At 45.1% G+C, this 22,732-nt stretch overlaps 1 protein-coding gene across 4 annotated transcripts in view; it reads right to left on the bottom strand.

The window, feature by feature from the left end:
• Nucleotides 1-22,732, bottom strand: part of KBTBD12 (kelch repeat and BTB domain containing 12) — a 70,995-nt gene that overhangs the window by 3,188 nt on the left and 45,075 nt on the right. For 3 of the 4 annotated variants that reach the window (XM_053287882.1, XM_053287881.1, XM_053287880.1), the window contains exon 5: nucleotides 15,364-15,561. The exons of the other annotated variant lie outside the window; for it this stretch is intronic. In XM_053287882.1, coding sequence (XP_053143857.1) covers nucleotides 15,364-15,561 — 198 coding nt within the window. The remainder of the gene's footprint in view (nucleotides 1-15,363; nucleotides 15,562-22,732) is intronic. 4 annotated transcript variants of the gene reach the window in all.

Raw genomic sequence — 22,732 nt, 5'->3', positions numbered from 1 at the left:
AGGCAGCTTCCTATGTTCCTATGAAACAAAGACTAATTAATCACATGTGCAGGGAGTTGCAAACCACACAGAAGTAAACAATACAAAGCTGGTGTTAATTTGGGAATAGATTCAGCAAGTTACATCTGCATTAACAAATAAATATGTGTGATAGCATAATGCCATCAACCTGATATGTTGTTGTTACAGATCAAACTAAGGGCATCTACACAGGCAAAGATTAATCAGTTTGTTTTAAATTTGCTCCAAACAGAAACCTACATAATCTGCAAGGTATGGTTTATGTATTTGCCACAGTCTCCCCTAGCAGTGGTATATGACACACACAAAAATGTAAGAAAGGCTAAGATGTGTTTTGAGTGTCATTTTGGAGGGTCCAGGCCCTCCAGGCTTTTGGAAAATGGGTGTTGTGGTCTATATTCATTCATTCATTCAATCATTCGATTACTTTACCACCCTCCCCCCGCAATGGCTCAGGGTGGTTTACATTAAAACAAAACAATTAAAACCAATTAACAATTAAAAACAGAAACTATAAAACACCATAAAACAATTAACAGTTAAAACATTCAAAATTCTTAAAAAAACCCTAGAAAACCAGGTTAAAAGTAAAGTGTGCCGTCAAGTCGATTTTGACTCTTGGAGCCCACAGAGCCCTGTGGTTTTCTTTGGTAGAATACAAGAGGGGTTCACCATTGCCTCCTCCCGTGGAGTATGAGATGATGCCTTCCAGCATCTTCCTATATCACTGCTGCCCAATATAGTAGCAGCGCTGGGGATTCGAACTGGCAACCTTCTGCTTGTTAGTCAAGCATTTCCCCACTGCACCATTATCAGCAAGTTAAAAACATTTACAAGAAATTAAAAACCCTGGAAGGCTCTCCTGAAGGCCAACAGTAAATTCAGATTATGGATTTCTGCAGGGAGTGTATTCTACAGCCGGGGAGTAGCTACAGAGAAGACCCGCCTCTGAGTCGCCACCAGACGTACCAGTGGTAACTGGAGACTGGTAACTAGTTAAGGAGACTGGTAACTGGTTAAGTTCATCCTCAGATGAACTTAACATGTAGTGGCAACACTTTTAAGCAGATCTCTTCTGCAGGGTGGGGACAACGTTACTAAAACATCTAGTGCCTCTCTTGCACTTTGTCTGTTTGGAACAACTGATGAATTTGGCAGGAGCTGTTAGAGTCAACTAATCTTGTTAAATCAAAGCCAGTCAGACAATAAGCAACTTTTAACCAAGGCTGAAAAATCTTATGAGAACAAAAGAGTCACCAAGCAAGAGAGAATTCTGTTTCTTTTTTTCTTCCCCCCCTTTTTTAAGACAGCAGGACGGATCGAGAGAAGAGCCATTTATTTTCTAGCATAGAAGCTCGGGGTTTTGACGCTTGTTAACAAAAGACTAGGTTTCTTCCAATAAATGAGAAATACTTTTCATTTCCTCTGTTTTCCCCCTTTTGATTTCAAAGTTAGCTTTTTTCAGTGGGAGACTTTAAGCTGAACTTCTATTACTATGAAAAGAAGATGTGGACAGTTTTTTCCCTCCTTTTCTGCACCCTCTGTTCTGAAGAATGTCTAGTCTAACTAAAACCTGAGGCTCAAGCAGAGTCATTTAATGGAAAAGGAGAACAACTATAACTCTGGGCTTTCACACATCACAAAGCAACAAAGCCTGGCTTCTCACTAAGAGTACACTCAGCAATGAACCACTGCCATGGCCAGTCCCAGCAAAGGTACTAGTCTGTTTATTGCATTCACATTTAACAATTTTAGGAGTTTATAAACATATATTTTGGCGAATACCTAAAAACATAGGCTGGAAGCACCAGGGCTTCTCATGAAGAGCTGGTGCTGCTGTGTTACAGGGTAGTGTAGCTCTGCTGTTCACACACCAGGGGTGGGGGATTTTGTCCCTCTCTCCTGCTCTTAACAATGCTCCTTGCAAGCCAGAAGTAGATCCCTGAGAGATGTGCAATCTCCTGCGGGCAGGAGTTAATCCAGAACACACCAGCAGCAGCAACACCTGAGAGCTCTCTACACAGCAGGCTTTACTGCGAGTTTTCTGCGAGCTCTACTGCAGAAAACTACTGCGAGCTCTACTGCAAACTCAAAATTATCCCAAAACCCCAATGCAAAAAGTAGATTATTTAATCCTGGATATAAATTGGGCTGCACTCTAATGTGCAGTGAAAAACCTGAAGTGTGTTTGAAGTGCTCCCCGATAGCTTGCAGAGACTTTGGGGTAAATCTGCCCAATATGTGAACGCACCGCCTCCATTCTGGAGGAGATGCGAGCTAAAGGGCTTTAAAAGCCCTGTGTGAAAAACTTCCTGGGCAACACCCATGCTTTGAGCACTGGTACTTCTTTAGACTGGGTGTCAACCAACATGTATAAATGGCCCCAGTGAACCATGGTAAATACCGTGTAGAGTTTCCATGGAATTTCATTGTTAAAAGAGGAAACCACTTACCAGGATCTGCCTGGGGCTTCTCTCCAACCTTCATTTGCAATTGCTTTTGATTTTTTGACACATGCCACCCTGCCAAATATTCCCCTGACTCAGGGGCGTAGCAAGGTTGGAGTGGGCCCAGAGACAAGATTTTAAAATGGCCCCCCTCCGCTCACTGAAGCTCAGCTCATAAAGTAAAGAAATCTTAAATGAGGCTGAATAGTGGTAACAAAAAGCATAGTAAAATTTATATATATCTCCTATGTGCCACAATACAACATCATCCGAAATTATGTTTTAAAAGGTTTTGTAAATTGTGGGTGATGCAAGTCATTTAATGGTACTAGAGAAAGACATGCTGTTCTGGTAGCTCCAGGTCTTAACACTCACATCAATTTCGGAGGATGAATACAACTGAAGGAAGCCCAGGCAGGTGTGTGGTTGGGGGAGTCAGTCATGTGACTTGCCTCTGGGGGGACCCCAAGGTGGTGGACCCCCAGACAACTGTCTCCCCTTGCCCTATTATAGTTATGCCCCTGCCCTGACTGACATTGTTTCCTTAACGTCATTGTATGTCTCTTACTGTATTTTGCAAACCAGTTCATACAGTACAATTTTTAAAAAAAAAATTTTACATTTATATCCTGCTCTTCCTCCAAGGAGCCCAGAGCAGTGTACTACAGACTTAAGTTTCTCTTTCACAACAACCCTGTGAAGTAGGTTAGGCTGAGGGAGAAGTGACTGGCCCAGAGTCACCCAGCTAGTATCATGGCTGAATGGGGATTTGAACTTGGGTCTCCCCGGTCCTAGTCTAGCACTCTAACCACTACACCACGCTGGCTCTTATTATACAAAATTATAGACCATTATACAAAAGTAGACAAGAAAAAGTGCTACTCTGCTGCTTTCCAAGCCCATTGGTTATCTTACTTTTTGGAATATCTGGAATAATGAAAGCACTAATTTCTCTGGCAGGGGATCTTTCTTTTTAAATCTTTTTTCATTTTGCATATGTACTGCTAAGCATATTTAGAAGTAAATTACATTGAAATCAGAAAGATTTAATCCCAAACAGATATGGTGAAGGTTGTGATGAAAGTCTCTTTAATACATAAACATATGATTGTATTTAAGGAGACAGTCCTATAAAATCTCAGATTTCTAAGACAATGCTTCATCCCTTTGAAATTTAGGAAGGTGATTTTTTTTTAAAGAATCATTTTATTAAAATGTAGATGGGGGATAAGAATGATATTCTATCTACATGTTTGGTCAGATATTACCAGGGGTATATTTTCAGACTGAAGATACAGCTCAGCTTACATATTCCTGTTTTGAATGTGTCTGATTTGGAACAAAACTCTATAGAAAAGATGCCCTCCAGAGATCCCTCTTGTTATGAAAAATATAGTGTTAATTATGATGCATGTTGTGTGTGGCTTCTTTTTAGCATTTTGGAGGCCAGAAATAATACTGAAATAACAGCCAAATGGTGCAGCCTTAGTGTTACAAACTCAAAGTAAAAATCTCAAAAAACTCCTTAATTAGGTGCAATTCAGGCGCGGCTCATGAACTCTCCTCCGGGGGTGGGGGCGGCGGGCGGCTTCTTTAAGGTAAACGGAGCTGGTGCTCCATGCTGCCCAGCAGCCCCCACAGCGGGGAATCACGTCTGCCACTCACCTGGATGCTGGCGGGGGCTCATGTCCGCGGGAGCCAGGTGAGTGGCGGAGGCGATTCCTCGCCACGGGGGCTGCTGGGCGGCATGGAGCACCAGCTCCGTTTACCTTAAAGAAGCCGCCCGCCACCACCCATCCCCCCGGAGGCACGTTCACGAGCCGCGTCTGGTGCAATTTTAAATGCTGAGTCTTTTCATGTGACAAGAAACATATCCAAGGCCATCAGTGAAATTGCTTCCATACAAATATTACAAGTGGGAAATAATGCTGAGTAGAGATTATATCTCTTTGGATTTTGGAAGGGGGAAAATGCCACTTCTTGCTTAGCTCCCATATAATTTTCCACCAAGTGTCATAAATACATATAATATGAAATCAGACATAGGCTTTATGATACTGTTGAATGTTAATAACAGTTGTATTTTTCCACAGAGACATAGGCAGGCTCCATTTTGGGCTGGCTTGCACAACAAATGGTCACATAAGTTTCCAGGAACAAACCATGTTTCTAAGGACTTTGTCATATGTTTCCTTTGTTTGATGCTCCCACAAGCTGTCATAAAGCTATATTCTGTCTCCATAGGACAGGATATATCTAGGTGGGAGAAATAATGAAATCTGATGCTCTGAAGCAAGGGGAAATGTAAGTGTGGAAGGACAAAGTGCGCAGGTTCTGAAAATTTTAAAAAATGAAAACAAGAACAAGATCCATGGCATGCTGAAAGCACTGCTGTGGGGAAATGAAGCCATGGTGCTGGTACTCACAGTTCTTGTTTGTATGGGTCAGAAGGACTCTTTGCATGGGTCCAGGGTCAAGGTGGGGGGGACACACCAGTACAAATTACTGGGGCCTGGCAGTCTGGAAGGGGGCCTGCCCTGCTGCCACCATGAGGCCGAACCACCGATCTTTAAAATAATTCTAGCCGCCATGTGCGTGGGCAGGGGGTGGGGGGTGAGCCAAGGAAAAAAAAACCTCATGGTGGCGGTGGCGGCAGGCAGAGCGGGAGTGAACACTTGAGCCTGACCGTCTAGCCCAGTGGCCCTTGAGAACTGTGAAGTGCTCCAGCGCGCCTGTGCAGTTTGAACTGAGTGTCAACACTCAATTCAAACTGCACAGGCATGCTGGAACGCCTCGCAGTTCTCAAGGGCCGCTGGATTGGACGGTCAGGCTCAGTGGCAGCTCCTGCTCCGCCCACCACCACTGCCACAGGGGGGTGCTTTACTCACCCCCCGCACATGGTGGCTAGAATTATTTTAAAGATCAGTGGTTTGGCCTTGTGGTGGCAGTAGCAGTGGTGGAGACGGGGGGCCCTCGTGGTGGGGGCCCAGAATTTTTTTTTCACCAGGGCCTGAACCTGCTCTTGGCAACCCTGCATGGGTCTGAAGGGCAGCTGGATATGGCTAAGCATCTATAGAGTTAAATCATTTTAAAAATATAAATATTTTAAAAATGCATAAAATGGCACATGGAAGAGGGAGGAAAATGGTGTCATTCACCATTAACTATTTCACAGGCATTATCCAATAGGTGCCTGTCTTGGAACCAACTCCCCAAAGTGAAGTAACTGTACTACTCCTGCTTTGGTGTAGACTAGGTGAGGCTTAAAATGGACCAACGTTTGTCCAGGTTCTCCGTTTTCATGCTTGTGCCTCTGTTCAAAAGGATAGTTACCTTTATTTTACCATTTAGTGAAAAACTAGCTAGGTTGTGGGGGTCTACAAAGCAGATGTAATATTGGGCTGATGTGAAATTTCAAAGCAGCCCAGCATGGAAATGGTGCTTTCAGAGTGGCACAAGTAGTACCCTGTTTTGTGTGATCACTGTTCTGTCCAGCACTAATAAGGACATTTACATACTTACTTATGTATTTCATTTATATACCACCCATTCAAAAATGACTCAGGGCAGTTCACACTATATATTTTTTATTTTCTATTAGAAGACGTCATTGCTTAATATTCCAAACCACCATATCACCAAAAGTACTCTGCTCAATCTTGTACCCTTTTGTTTGTTAAAGAGGAAGCTCTACCTGTGTGATCAGAAATTTCTCTCTTTAAGCATGAGCCTTATGTTCCAATGCATTTTAATACAAATCTTTTAATTAGATTTATCATTTTAATATTTTTAATGTTACGTTTTAAATGATTTTAATGTTAATGATTTTAACGTTTAAATGATTTTAATTGTTTAATTGATTTAATGTTTAAATGATTTTAATTGTAAACCGTCCAGAGATGCAAGTTTGGGGCAATGTAGAAATACGCAAAATAAAATAAAATAAAATAAAATAAAATAAAATAAAATAAAATAAATATTGCTATTCAGACATTACTTGGCTAGGTTTTGTTGTTACTGTTTATGATTCTTCATTCTGCTTGACTCAGTACTGTCCATTGCATGAAAAGGCTGGCAGCTTGCTTTAGGGTATTGTATAAATATTTAATCTGCTTTTCTTTTCTTTGAAATTGCATTCTATATGTGGTTAGAGTTCACAGTTATCCCTGTGGTCCGACATATCAATTGCTTGGGTGGAGGGTGGGGTAGCTTTCCCTGCTTTCTTCAGGAAGATACCATTTTCAATAAAAACAATTTGGAAGTTAAAAGTCTGACATCATAGCTTCCTTAAATCTCTAGCAAGGTGTCTGTATGTATTTTAGTACAACAGTAATAGAGCTGTCATGTAGTTTTTGATAAGTTCTTCTGGGGAATAGGCCTGCACAGTAGGAAATTGGGATCCTAGTGGTTAAAGCACCCAACAACTTCTTTTATTTGAGTTTTATTTGGTTTTATGCTAGATAAAGTCCTTCAAGCCCCTAAACTGTGATAAGGAACTAAATCCACAAGGCTGGAATTGTAATAAGTAGTTAGATACATTGGAGGTTAAATTACTCTCTTGTGTGCCATAGCCTCTAAGAAAAGCTGTGCTGTCTACAAAAACGTCCAGTTTGTTCTGATATGAGTTTTGATCGAAGCGGACAGAGAGAATAAATGACTTGACCAACATCAAACAGAAAGTCCGGGGCATACAGTATTTGGTAATGATACTCTTAGATCACTAAAGGCTATGAGATGTATGCAAATCTGTATGTGGCCAAGAGCCTCAACAGGAAGTTATTTACACATGGCTTCATGCTGTGGGGTAAATGTTGAGTGAAGCCACTTTGAAGCACACTCGCAACATTGAGGGAAGCAGCCTCTCCCCTCTGTTCTCGGGTTTTGTTTTAATGCAAGTTCACATGGCATGCTTCCATGTTTTCCTTCTAGCCAATGGTGGGGGGGGGAGCTTTCTAAAGAGCTACATCTGCATTTCTAAAGAGAGTATCCCTCTTATCATACTAGTGATGTGCACGGTCCGGAGAAGTCCGGACCAGCACCGAAGGGGGGCCTTGTTTTTAGGGCGGGGAGGGCTTGCTTAGCCCTCCCGCCTCCTTGCCCCCGCCAGCGCCCGTATTTAACAGTATAGGGGCGCTGGAAACCAGCCGCCCCCCCGCCGCCGCCGCCACCACGGCGAAATAACCCCCAAAGCCAGCCAGCCAGCCCTCCCTCCCTCCCAGCTAGCTGCCCGCCCGCCCACCCACCCACCCACTCGCTCACCCACTCACTGGATAAGAAACGAGAGGAGCTCCGGCACAGAGCTCCTCTCGTTCGGAAGGCCTCCTGCAGAATGGCGGCTTGCGCGCCGCAAAGCACGCTGTTCTCCGGAGGCCCGGTCTACCCGCCGGGAAAGGGCCGGGTAGACTGGGCCTCCGATCGCTGAGTAGACCGGGCCTCCGATCGCCGGAGGCCCGGTCTACTCAGCGATCGGAGGCCCGGTCTACCCGCCGGGAAAGGGCCGGGTAGACCGGGCCTCCGATCGCTGAGTAGACCGGGCCTCCGATCGCCGGAGGCCCGGTCTACTCAGCGATCGGCGGCCCGGTCTACCCGGCCCTTTCCCAGCGGGTAGACCGGGCCTCCGATCGCTGGGTAGACCAGGCCTCCGATCGCTGGAGGCCCGGTCTACTCAGCGATCGGAGGCCCGGTCTACCCGGCCCTTTCCCGGCGGGTAGACCGGGCCTCCGGAGAACGGCGTGCTTTGTGGCGCGCATGCGCGCAAGCCGCCATTCTGCAGGAGGCCTTCCGAACGAGAGGAGCTCTGTGCCGGAGCTCCTCTCGTTTCTTATCCAGTGAGCGGGTGAGCGAGCGGGTGGGTGGGTGGGTGGGCGGGCAGCTAGCTGGGAGGGAGGGAGGGCTGGCTGGCTTTGGGGGTTATTTCGCCGTGGTGGCGGCGGCGGCGGGGGGGCGGCTGGTTTCCAGCGCCCCTATACTGTTAAATACGGGCGCTGGCGGGGGCAAGGAGGCGGGAGGGCTAAGCAAGCCCTCCCGCCCTTAAAGGCATACCCCCCCACCCGGACCCGAACCAGGCAGGGCCGGACCGGTCCGGCAGTTCGGCCATTCTTTGGAATGGCCGCCGGACCGGTTCGGGCACACCGCTATATCATACTAATGATTCTACATGAATGCCTCTCCCTATTTGCTCTAGCGTTTTCAGAAAAAGTAGCTTAAAACCAGCATTTTAAAAACCTGGAAGTACACCAAGATAAGCTAGAATTTGCAAGATAAAGCCCGATTTGTGTGTGGGGTGGGTCCAAGGATCTCAAAGGGACTCTGGGGTAAGTTTGACTGGTGTCAGGGGCAGAGCCACCATTGGGCAAACGGGTTCAAAGAACCCGGGCCACGCCCAATCAAGGGCCACACCTCACGGCCCCGACATGCTCCCTGCGTCTGGCATCAGACGTGGGAGTGCTGGTTTAGCTGCCGAGCGGGGGCCACGCAGTCCCTGTTCGGGAATTAAATGGCCGTTGCGTTTGCAGCTCGGCCAGGAGCAGCTCTTCCCTGCCCCTTAGCCCAGGTTTGCAGAGCGAGCGCCGTGGCTACTTGTGAGTAGACCCCCGACTTGGAGGCTTAAAAGCAGCCTCCCAGCTTGGGGGCCTCCCCAGTATACCCTGCGCGCTCACGCAGGGCATACTGGGGCTTCCGGGGGCCGCGCGGCCCCCGAGCTCCCCAGCCCCCGCCGGCTCAGTCTCGGAGTCAGCCATCGTGTGGGCGGCTGATCCGGCCGCCCAGGGCTCCCTGTCCGCTCACCGCTAGGAACCGGGTCTCACTGATTGTGAGACCCGGTCCTATTTTTTTTTCTCTATAGGTCACTTTCCGACTTTTAAAAGCCTTGAAAGAAAAATTAAAGAATGAAAATGTTGCCTTAATGCCAACCTGAATCAATACAGAAAGGCAGCTACATCTCTGCTATGTAAATCATATTCTTTATCGACATACTAAGAGAGTATGCATGTGTGCCTAGTAAATAGTTCCTAAAACCTATAACATATTCATGTAACGGACATTATATAATGTTGTAATACATTTCATTCATATATGCATGCAAACTCCTGTCCATTTTTAAATGTGAGAGTTCTGTATTTTTAGACATGATCAAAGGTAGAGGAGGCTTATCTAGAAAAGATTTCATAACTATGTACTGCCTCATGTTTCCTGAAACTAGTGTTTGCTGTTTCCTTGAGTGGAGCATGTAAATGTGACCACTTGTGCCATGCAGGCACAGACCACCACTGTAATAGCTGTCAGCTTTTGAAGGTCTAGGGATGTAGCTTGGTACGGAAAGGCAATGGAACACATTAGCAAGAGGATTATGCTGCCACTCTGCAATGTCTGCCTTGGAGCTGCTAGGTGTATGGCAAGAGCTTAGCTGTACACTCCCTTGGAAAAACAAGGTAGCTCTTGCCCACTGCATAGCTCTGAATGTTCATTTAAAGAAGATTGCCTCTTGGGGCAGGCAAACCTATAAACTGTAATTGACACAAAGATCCTAATGCAAAACAGCATTGCCGAACCTCCCCACTGGTGGATTTAATATTTCTGAGAATTGGAGGACATCATTATTTGTGGCGCTGGGCTCTAATTGGGGAGGTGGAAGCAGAAAGGAGGAGTGGGAAGAGTTGTGCCAAAACAAAAAGACTGATTGCTCCTTGCCTTAATGTTATCATTCGCTCTATATTAGCAGAATCAGCACAGTGAATAAGGCAATCGCTGTTTTACTGCTTTAATGGGGAAATGATATAGATCCTTGGCTGATGTCAGAGCAAGTTGGAAAAGCGATTCAAGCAGGGTTATGTCAAGCTACTCACAATGAGCTCTCGTAATGCTTCATTTGTGTAATATCATGGGAAGACAGCAATTACTAACGGCAAGGAGGAGCCAATATTAAGCTGGAAACCAAGCACGAAAATTCATAGCTGCACTCTGACACTATGCTCAGTGGAAACCAAACCCCATACCTGCCTCAACCCCATATTACATGGAACCAAGAAGACAAGGATTGAAGAATAGAACAATATCGGACCTCTGAAAAGTATACAGTGTACTGTGCTTGACTGGCCAGCAAACTCGCCTGACCTGACCCCATAGAGAATCTATGGGGCATTGCCAAGAGAAGGATGAGAGACATGAGAAAAAACAATGCAGAATTGCTGAAGGCCGCTAATGAAGCATCCTGGTCTTCCATAATACCTCATCAGTGCCACAGGCTGATAGCATCCATGCCACGCCGCATTGAGGCAGTAATTGCTGCAAAAGGGGCCCAAACCAAGTACTGAATACATATGCATGCTTATACTTTTCAGAGGTCCGATATTGCTCTATTCTTCAATCCTTGTCTTCTTGGTTCCATGTAATATTCTAATTTTCTGAGATTGTGGATTTGGGGTTTTCATGAGCTGTACGCCATGATCATCACAATTATAACAAATTAAGGCTTGACTTATCTCACTTTGCATGTAATGCGTCTGTCTCATATATCAGTTTCACCTTTTAATTTGCATTACTGAAATTAATGGACTTTTGCACGATATTCTAATTTTCTGAGTTTCACCTGTATGCAGCTCTGAAAACAATGGGACTTGAGGAAGTAAAACTGTGGGTTGAGGTGAAGCCAGTGGCTGATATACCAGCAAGGATGCACTGGGCCTTTCCCAGATAGCAGGTTTGACTCTGGGATTAAGAGGGGTGAAATACTGTGAGTTATGTGGTATATAGGATATTTCGAATTTGCCCCAAAACTCAACGCAAAAAAGTGGATTTTTTACCCCAGACATAAATCAGGTTAAGCTCCAATGCACAATTAAAAACTCAAATCATGTATGGAGTGCTACCTGATAGCTTGCAGGGACTTTGACATAAATCTGGACAATATGTGAACACACACCTGCCTTTCCAAAGTAAAATTGTCATCTGGCAGGGTTTCTGGTGCAGCAAGAGATCTGCCAAACTATTTCCTAACTAACAGCAATGCAGCAGGGAAAGGGCTTTTTTTGACACCCTCCCCCTTCTCCAGGAAGCCCTCTGTGCCAACTGAAAATATGTCCCTGAATGCACAGCCGCTTCCTGGGGAAGAGGAGGGCATAAAGATTCCCTTCCCTATTGCACTGTCTGGTGCAATTAGTTGGGAGGTTCTGTTCGGCTCCTTTCTTACTGCACTGGCGCTTCCTTGCTCTGTAAGTCAGGTAATGTCAGCTTCCACAGGGGTCTGAGCTGGAGCTGGCCTTACCCTTTGAAAAGCCACTTGGGATTTTACAATAATAACAAGCTATCAATAATACATTTTAAATCAATACATAAGCTTAGAAGTAGCAGTCAAGGACTCTGGCCACAATTTATTGACTCCTAAATGAGTTATGTGTGCTCATCCTAACTTGGTCGTCTTGACTCTTGGGCCGCACTGATTTAGGACGTCACTACTACACATCTGTACTGCTCACATACAAGTTTTTCTTTCCCCTGAATTAGACTTATATTTTGCAATATTTTCTCCGAAACAGCTCTGAATGCTGAAAAAATTATCTTAGACCATTTATAAAAGGAAATGATGATGAAGGAAAAGGGGAGAGGAAACCGGAGGCTTTACAGACAGGGCTTCTACCCTGAATCTCCTTTGGAAGAGAATGTGTGCATTCACACACCAGCCAAACTTACCCTGAAGTCCCTTCGAGATCCTTGGACCCACCCCACACACAAATCAGGCTTTGTCTTGCAAATTCTAGCTTATCTCAGTATAATTCCGGGTTTTTGAAATGCTGGTTTTAAGCTACTTTTTCTGAAAACACATTGAGCAAATAGGGAGAGGCAATGATGTAGAATCATTAGCATGATAAGAGGGATACTCTCTTTAGAAATGCAGATATAGCTCTTCAGCAACAGGCGTCCTTTGGGCCCAAAGCACCAGTTCGGGCAGAGGCTTTGCAGAGAGAGGAGCTCTGTTTGCGACCTCCTCACTCCTTCTCAGAATCTGGTCTTTGATCGCCCGACTGACGCGGGCCGGGGTTGAGGAGGACTCGGGCAGCTGGGAGGGCGGGAGGGCTGGTGGCGGCGGCGGCAGCGGGAACTCCCAGGCAGAACTCTGGCGCTGGCCAGAGACGGAGGGAACGGGAGGTATGGGGGGGGGAAACGCTAGCGCCCGTTATTGTAACGGGCTAAAAAACACTAGTTTATTCATAAATGATCTAGAAGCAGGGGTAAGCAGCGATGTGGCCAAATTTGCAGATGATACCAAACTCTTCCGGGTAGTGAAATCCAGAACGGATTGTGAGCAGCTCCAAAAGGATCTCTCCAAACTGGGGGAGTGGGTGACAAAATGGCAAATGTGGTTCAGTGTTAGCAAGTGTAAAGTGATGCACATTGGGACGAAAAACCCCAACTTCAAGTATATGCTGATGGGATCTGAGCTGTCAGTGACGGACCAGGAGAGGGATCTTGGGGTTGTGGTGGACAGCTCGTTGAAAGTGTCGACTCAATGTGCGGCAGCTGTGAAAAAGGCAAATTCCATACTAGGGATCATTAGAAAGGGGATTGAAAATAAAATGGCTAACATTATAATGCCCTTTTACAAAACTATGGTGTGACCACACCTGGACTACTGCGTACAATTCTGGTCACCACATCTTTAAAAGGACATTGTTGAACTGGAGAAGGTACAGAAGAGGGCAACCAAGATTATCAGGGGCCTAGAGCACCTTTCTTATGAGGCAAGACTACAACACCTGGGGCTTTTTAGTTTCGAAAAAAGACGACTGCGAGGAGACATGATAGAGGTCTATAAAATCATGCATGGTGTGGAGAAAGTGGAGAGAGATAAATTCTTTTCCCTCTCACACAACACTAGAACCAGGGGTCACTCCATGAAATTGATTGCCAGGAGGTCTAGGACCAACAAACGGAAGTACTTTTTCACACAACGCATGATCCACTTGTGGAACTCTCTGTCACAGGATGTGGTGACAGCCAACAACCTGGATGGCTTTAAGAGGGGTTTGGATGACTTCATGGAGGAGAGGTCTATCAATGGCTACTAGTCAGAGGGCTGTGGGCCACCTCCAGCCTCAAAGGAAGGATGCCTCGAGTACCAGTTGCAGGGGATTAATGGCAGGTGAGAGGGCACGCCCTCAACTCCTGTCTGTGGCTTCAAGCGGCATCTGGTGGGCCACTGTGCGAAACAGGATGCTGGACTAGATGGGCCTTGTGCTTGATCCAGCAGGGCTGTTCTTATGTTCTATTAGCACTGATAGGTCTGTTCTGCATTTGGAGAGAAGAGGCAGAAGAAAAGTTGGGGCTTTTTCCCCCCTCACCCAGCAGCAGCTGGAGAAAGAGCCCCAGCTGTGAATGTAGGCATTCTGGGGTTTAAAAAAAAGTACATATGACACTCTATAGCCCCAAGGGACCATCAAGGATAAGGAGATCCTTCCATGATCCACCACTTGCCTTTGGGCTCTCTGGCCCTTAGTTTCCATACATCACAGGATCTCTTCCCAATCCTCAGCCTGCGCCATGTGAGGCCAGCACTTTTCTATGCCTCACTGAGGCTGGAGTGCAATGGGTGAATTGCTACGACACCAGCCATGCCAGTCACCACCAAAACTGCAATAGATATGCCATGGAAACACAATGATGTACATAAATAGTGCTTTAAAGCTATGCCGTTCCCGGGCTCATTGATAACAGATGAATATGCCTGTTGTGTTTATGATTGTTTTTATGGATTTTCTTTTTAATTTAAATAAGAATGGTGGGAGGAAAATTAGTTTAGAGTCCAGGATACAAGGCTTGACAATCAAGTGGAATGCCTGTGAAGCTCAGTGCAGTTAGAGCCACCACTGTGTGAAAGATGGACACATGTTTTGTAGTGTTCCTCAGCAAAGAATTGGGGAAGCAATTAACCTGACTTGACAGTCATTAATGGTGGATAATATATCTGCCTGTCTGCCATTTCCTTGTGAAAGGAACTGTAGCAACAGCTGCTGTATCTGCTGGGAATACATGTTTATGCGTACTTGATGCCAATGTGTATTTTTAAAAAACCCAACCAACCACCACAGTACTAAATGCGGTGGCTGACACCCTAACTATGAAACCATTGGTGCTACAGGAGAAACATCAGTGCAACACCAGTGTTTCTGAAGACTAACTGTACTGGTGTGTGTGTATGTTTGTGAATTTCAACAGCTTCCCCTTTGCGTAGCCTGATCATAAAGTATTACATAGGTTATGACATGGGTGGGGATTAGGAAAGAGGCTTGATGACTTTTCTTGTAGGATTGGGACCAACAGTTACAGAAGTGGGACATTTATCTGTGGACAATGTAATGTAATTGGGAACCTTACCAATAATGATAACTTAGTATACTTATATTCTGCACATATATAGTACTTACCTTCTTATCAAGCTTCCCATACATGCATCTGAACAGAAAAAGCAATCAATTATAATATCAAGGACAAGGATAGTGTATGCTGTGCTCTGGGAAGAAAAATAGGTCAAATATATTGCTGGTTTTAGTTAAATTGCTACAAGTCTACTCTACAATGATCCACATAAGGGCAAGTGAAGCCTAAACCTCCTCAGTTTGAAGTAAGCTGAGTGTAAGGGCAGGTGCACACCAAATTGCCACTCCCAAGGGTCAAATTATGGTGGCGACAGACCTGTGTATTTAAGTCCAGATCTGCCACAAAAATACTGGAGAGAGTAGAGTAGTTGTTGATTTAAGAAGCAAAAAGAGATTGTGGGTGAAGAGTGCAGAACACTATTTCTATTCTGAAGGGGTTCTGCGGTTGGTAGAATTCAGATGCCCAGCTGGCTCCTAATGCATATCACAAACACAGCCAGATTTTCTCTGGATACATCCAGTACCTGCTCCACGAAATCCCCCACAGATATAGAGCTTTCCTTCTACCGCACCAGCACAAGTAGAGTTGGTCCGCAAGGAAAGGAGGGGATATAGTATGGGAGGTCCATCTCTCCAAAAATTCCCATCAGGATTATAGATCTCCACAGCATCAAGGCATGTCCGTGCCTGTCCTCTGTCTCGACCAACACAGCCAATTCCCCCTGCAAAAGGAGACATACACATCAGTGAGGAGAGCAGAACAAACCAGGGAAATGCATTGTAGGACCAACACAGTCCTACAACTATCTGGATACTTTCTGCCAACTAGGGTTTCCTTGCTTTTGTTCCTGCCTCAACCTCATTTTAGCTTTAGGGTCTGATTTCCTCATCCCTTTACAAAAACAACAGTGCAACATCTGATCTATGTGCATTGGCTTGGGGGAGAGGAGAAGAAAATGGCCTTGGGGGAAATTCACACTGTTGTCCATCCCTTATACAAACTGGAAGGATATTAGTACATGAGCCAGCTGGGGTGGTGGGTACTATTTTGAGGAATGAATGCTCATTATGATTTTTGTTAAGGTCTACACCCCCAGAGATGAAATAGGTGCAATAATTTAAAAATAGGTGCAATAATTTTGAAAATAGGTGAAATAATAAAGATATGGGAAATAGGTGCAATCCAACAACATCTGGGGACCTAAGATCGGGAACTCCTGCTATAGCTCTACCATGGCCTCTCCTCTAAGGGAAATGACATGATCCAGGCTATATAATATCTCTATTCTCAGTCATATAAGAGTAAATAAAAATGCATTGCCTGCCAGAGAGAAAGATGTATATGTTGACGAGATCACATGGAAGCTGACTTAAAAATGGAAATTTGTGCCACAAATTCACCAAACTCTGATAGGCCTCCTCATTGTGATTCTGCTGCTGAACAAAAACGAACTCCACCAATTACCAGTTAATTGAGAGGTCTTAGTTGTGCATCTTGGTGTTGATTGGCTAGGACAGAACTGCAGTGTCCTAGAGGCACCCTTAGTTATGAGCTCACTTATGAGCTACAAATTTTGCACTCTGAAGTGTCAGCATTGTTATTGTTGTTCGGAGCAATATGTCCCATGGTGCATTTAGATTCTCGTAGGTGCTGCACACCTCATAACAAGAAAAGAAACAGATCCAAAGCCTAGTACATCCACAGCTCTAGCAACCCCCCTTTCTCCATGTTTATGGCAGATTCCAAAGTTGTCTTCCTGGATTTTGCTCCAGCAAGAGGTAAGGCATTGTATCTAGATTGCATCCTTTCTTATCCTTGTACAGTTAACTGTGTGTCTCATGGCCTGTTTCAACATTATGACAAAGATGCATTCAAAGTTATCTACAGTCAGCACTTGCCTTTGCAGGGGGGATAAATCAGTACTAGAATTGTGGAACAGAGCAGGAGGACCCTTAAGGAAACTGATAGGCCCAGCTTCCTGACTCCTCCCAGTTTTAGCCAAAGCATGCCCACGTAGACTTCTAAAGTCTTATTCACATTGAATATGTAACCCACATTGAATTTGTAACCTATTTAGCCATTTAGTTGGCTAAATGAGGGGGCCAGGCTTCCTCAGTGGTTCAAGCGCTGGGACAAATGCCAGCATAACACTTGTTATAGCCCTTTTCTTAAAATCCCTAGAACAGTAACCTGATCAAAACTGAGAGGTATATTAGAACTTCAGGTTAGAATCCACATTTTGACTGACTGTGGAACAGTGTCCTTTATTTTAACAAGGCTGTCCTTGAGCAGATGGGTTATGGATTGACGTGTTTCTAAATCCTTTTCCAATGAGCAGTTCTGGGTTTGCAATCCACAGTCTTTAAATTGCAGATATAAATGTATTGACATGACCCAGCAACAATTTTTGCATCCATATCGTTGGATACAATTCCATGTAATGAATACTGATAGTACAGTATTTCCATACCAAAGGGTGTGTGTGTGTGTGTGAGAGAGAGAGAGAGAGAGAGAGAGTGCAAGAGCGCAATTGTAAACATTAAATGACAGCTCAGATTGCCATAGGAGGACCAGATTTTCAACAGGCTCTCAAATATGTCCCTAAATTAGTAACACATTTTGGGTGAGAACAAAACAGATGCTTATTCAGTCTCCAGTCCTTAAATACTACAAGCCAGTGTTGTATGGCAAATGTAGTGAGGTAATTATCCAAACTTGACAAAGTTCTTTCTTACCAGAGAAAATAAAGATTTGTTTTAGGTGGCTTTATTAGGGACTTCCCTATGATGCAATTTTATTTTCTCTGCTCACAATGTGGCAATTTGCCACATAAACAGGCTCATTATAATTAAGTGGTTCAGCAGCATATGGTGGTCTTAGGACTTGATTCAAACCCAGATGACATAGAAATATTCCTGTTTATTTCTAGGCATCAGTTCAAGCTGCAATCACAGCCTCCAGCTATTATCTGTTTAATAGGTAGAGTGCTTTTTTTGAATACTATGCATATTTGTTTCTGGAGTATACTGAATTTGTACTCAACAAATTATCTACTACTAGCTTATCTACTAACTTTGCTTCTTTGGCAGACTCAGCATTCTCTGATTTTGGAACTGGATTCCACAGCTTGAGTAATATGTGCTACATTTTGAAGTTCTTTATATTTCTTTAATTTAGATGTGTGACCAAAAGAAGTACACAGTTATGAAACTGAGAACAATGTGACAGGGAGAGGTTAAAGTGTGAAGCCAATAATTGTAAATTATCGGATGTGGCTGGTTTTCAGATGGGTAAGAGAGTGATATTAAACGTTTTGGTTGCTGTGAAAATTATCCTGGCCTATTGCTGGAAATTGAATTATCTTTCCAAGGTAAAGTAATAGTTACTGAAAGCGCTTGAAATAGTGCATATGGATAAGCTTATAGATCTGGTCCATCAGAGGACTGAGCAAATAGAGCACACTTTTTCTATGTAATATTTTTCTTTTATTGTTTCTGGGAACCAATGCTGTGTGACTTACTCACAATGTATTTTTGTAAAGATGTATCTTTTCAATTGGTATATGAAAAGGGGGGGGGAATGTGAAGGTGTGGGGCTAGAGGTAGAACAATGTTCACTGACAAGAAATACTGTTTCCAAAAATCTTTAATGGGTCATACCACAAGCAGATTTGAACGTGACTTGTCCATTCGCTTTGCTGAGAACGTCAGGCTCTAGGACCTCTCCTGATGAACTACCACAGACACTAGGGGTCTGCACGAACGTTTTATGATGAACCAGTTCGCCTTGATAACAGACCAAACTGGAGGCAGCTTGGTCTGTGATCAAACCAAACCAGACTTGGTTCGGGCAAACTAGTTTGGCAGAATAAGGGGGCCAGGCAGGAGCAGTGAGTGAGTAAGCTGCTTACCTGGCCAGCGCGGCTACCAGCGCCATCATTCATCCTCCCTGCGGCCCCTAGCAGCATGCTCCCCTGACTTTTACTGAGCCACTGGCTCAGCAGTGGCTCAGTTATCGCCTTGGCGCATGCCTTGCACACTTGCGCATGCACGCGTGGAGGCCAGAACTAAGCCACTGAGCTTGGAGCTTGGATAAAATGGGGCGCAAGGAGAATAACTATATGTGCCCCCTGGAGGAGAAAGAGAGTGTGTGTGGGGGGGGTCATAATAAACAAACAGCCTCAAAGAACTTGGCGTTTGGGCCTTGTCTTTTCTCTGAGTCTCAGAGAGGCGCTTCATTTTTCTGAGCTACACTGTGACTGTCCTTGCCTAATCAGCTGGGGATTAGTCAGATGACCAAGAAGAAAAGCTCCTTAACAGTATCTCCCTACAACTGGCTGCAGCCATTCACATGCGCACTGCAGGCTAAGCACTCTCACACTCTGAGGCTGTTCTCACAAGTTGATTAGCCCACACTAGGGCAGCCTAGCCTGGGCTAGGTTTCTTGTGTGGAGCGCCGGGATCCATGCGAATCCTGGTGCTCCCACCCAGCCTCATACCACTTCAGAGCCGAGTTCTTAGCCAAGGTTAAGGGAGGAAGTGCCGGGCTGCCAGGCTTATGTGTCTCCTGAGCGCCACAGAGCTGAGGAGAGACAGAGATGGGCACCACCTAGAGTGCCCATCTGATGGGGAAATCCCCCAAGGCACCGTGTTCATCACGGAGTGCAGTGTGGGATAAGCAGAGGACAGGGGAATGAGTCTTGGGTTCTGTTGTTCCACGCTGCCAGGAGCAGCATGGATTGTCATCTGCGTTGCTCCCAGCAGTGCAGGCCATGTGGGTACACGGCTTGTGCTCAGGAAGCCTAAAGAGGGACTGACTGGGGGAATATAGATTGAACCCTGCCTTCCTACTCCCCACCCACCCCACCTCCCACCAGGTTGTGTGAATGGTCTTCTTCTTTAGGTGGCCACACCCTTGCTAATTAAATGTATACATTTTAAATGTATTTCTTGGTCCCTCACAGTGTTCCCTGTAAGAAGGAATCCCAAATATTGTTGAGCTCCCAGAATCCCTAGCTGCAGTGGGCTTTGGCTGGGGATGCTGGGAGTTGTAGTCAATGGCATCTGGGATTTTCTGTTAGAGGGAATACTGGTCCCTCACTTTGATGAGGCTGTTGGGGGAAAAGAGCAGCCTATCAGGAATGCTGTTAATTGTGTTTGACTGAATTCACTGCTTGGAATATGGAACACCATTTATTTTCCTAATCTCATTTGTCTTCATAGCAAGATAATATAACAGACAACACTAGCTCAATAATATTCCCATTTTACAAACAGGTGACTGAGAGATAGTGGCTTCCTAATGGCCAATGGGTAAATCCAGAATGGAGGTGTACATCCGTGAGCTGATCCAAAGGTCTGTGGAGCCCTAATGTATGCAAAGGACTTTTTTACATACCAGATTTAAACTGGTTTAAGAGTCATTTCTTTCCTGGGGACTGTAGCTCTGAGAAGGAAGGCAAGGGATCTCTAACAGAATGCCACTTCTTCAAACTTACATTCCCAGGATTCAGGGGAGGACGCCATGTTATTATGCTGTGCGTACCATGAGTGTTCATGTGCTTTCGCCTTTCAGCGTGCTGGGAAATTCCCTCCCCCATTGCATGGGGTGGCAGTTCATATCTGGGCTGTGTGTAAAGAAGCAGTTCAGATAAATTGGCCCCCTGCAATGAGAGAAAGGCACCCTGGGCTCTCTGGGAAGTGGGTAAGGATAGGTGTGCTCATGGTGCACACACATCCCTAACACATGGTGTGCCTGCAGACAAAGTATCACCCAGACTGGCCGAATGGCTGTACTGTGCAGATATTCCTATTTGCCCAAATGTGCGTAGGGGCTATATGCATGAATATGGATTGGCATATGCAAGTAACTGCTGTGTGTGCAATTTCCCAGGCTATCCAAAGCAGTCCTTTCTAAAAAGCCAAAACAAGCTTTTTTAAAAAATAAAGCCCTGCTGATCAGCTGTCTAGGACAGAAAACAAGAGGATAGATTCAGTCACTGTCTCTGCTTCCTTTTTCCCACCAAACAGTTGATCAGTAAGGTTTCAGCTTTTCAAAAATAGCTACGCTTGTGTAGCTCTGTGTCTACTGTATGCTTAATTGGACTGGAGCCATAGCAATCTCCAGGGTTGGGGACAACTACAAATATGCAGTATTAGCCATGCAATGAATCACATGATTAACAGGCATAGATCTCCATGTGCACATTGGAACCCATCCACTGAACTTGAATTTCAGAACATGGAAGCATCTTATGTTACAAGGGGCCATAATCTGAAGTATGGAAAGCCTATGCTGAGAAACCTGCTTTGGCAGGGCAGTCAAAAGCATCATGCCCTTGTGTGTTGTAACCCTGGGGATAGAGTTTGAATACCTTCTCATCACAAAACAAGAGTAATTTTTGTGAAATAGTGGGGAATAAACCAATTTCAGTAACTTTTCTAAACCTATAAAATGCATAGGTTTAGAAAAATAAATAGAAAGAAATATGCCCTTTCAAATAAGTCAAGAGTTAATGTTTCATTTACTTGAAAGCTGTACACCTCTGGGAAAGATATTCTGATTCTAAAACATCTGCTCGATTTCTGTGACCTAAATCTGCCATCCAGTTCAAGACACAGCCACTCCGCTCCCCAGTCCCAGCTCAATGCCTGGCAAATATGAAAGTGAAATCAGATGACGTGAATGTTTTAAATGGCCTCACTGTGCACTAGGGATGTGCACAAACCTGTTCGGAGGCCCTTTTACGGGCCTCCAAGCAGGGTCGAAAGACCGTCGGTTGGACCAGTTAGAAGATGCGGGGGGGGAGACCTTTAAGGACTGGGGAAGGTGTTCTCCCCTCCGCCCTGGCTGCGTTCCCCCCCACCGACGCTGCAGTTTAAAAGGGTCTGGCGGGGCAGCAGTGTACCTCCTTCCTCGGACCAGAAGTGACCAGAAGTACCCGGCGTGCATGTGCCCAACATGCACACCTGTGCCGGGTACTTCCAGTCACTTCCAGTCTGAGGAGGCAACGGGGCAGCAGGGAGGTAGGCTGCTGCCCCACTGAACCCTTTTAAACTACAGCCCTGGCGGGGGAAATGCAGTGGGTGGAGAGAGTAACCTCCCAGTCCTTCAAGGTATCCACCCTTCAGCCCCCCCAGCCCCCCCCCCCCCCCGCCGCCAGTTCCGTGCACATCCCTACTGTGCCCGGTCAGCAGTGATGAGCCAGCCCTTCACAAAAGTGACCTTGCAACGGTTTTTTCAGAACAATCAGAGTCCTGGTGCTGACTTAAAGCTGGACATCCAGCCTCTAGATACGGTTCCAATTACTTCATTGTACATGTATAAGCATTAGCTTAAAGTTCTTCAAACACTTCCAGAACCAGTAAGAAAAGCAGGTGACTACTCAAGGGAAAGACTGAGCTTTTGTTCCCATTAGGCTCTGCTCTGTTGCCATGGAAGCCGTCCAGCGTAAATCCTGATATTATCTTCAATGCCACATCACAAAGAACCCTGAATTGAATGTTCTTTCCAGCCTGCAACAAAGGGCCACACCCTCTCATGGATTACTGTGCTGACTATTTGAAAAATGTACCTGAGAGTATGTTTGTACCCAAGGATGTACATTTGTGACATCGCTGAACTTTTTCAGAAGATCAGTTAATAATAGCACATTTACTGTGGAGAATCCAGATGTCTTTTTTCAAAGTAATGCTTCTGGTGTGTAAATTATCGTATTTCTCTAGCATGCAAACAGCAACATGTTGTCTTTGGAAAAGCACCTTTTTCTCTCAACTAATGTGTCTGTCGTGATTATTAGTGCTGTGAAGAATGTGACTTACTATGTCAGCATCTCATGCCATCTTTTGGACTGTAGGTAAAGCAAAGTATAAGACACTGGGTAGCCACTGGCA

This window comes from Hemicordylus capensis, chromosome 2 (assembly GCF_027244095.1).
Source record: "Hemicordylus capensis ecotype Gifberg chromosome 2, rHemCap1.1.pri, whole genome shotgun sequence".
Classification (NCBI taxonomy): domain Eukaryota; kingdom Metazoa; phylum Chordata; class Lepidosauria; order Squamata; family Cordylidae; genus Hemicordylus; species Hemicordylus capensis.
Note: the sequence above shows the minus strand (reverse complement) of the source record. Positions and strands in the feature narration are given on the sequence as shown.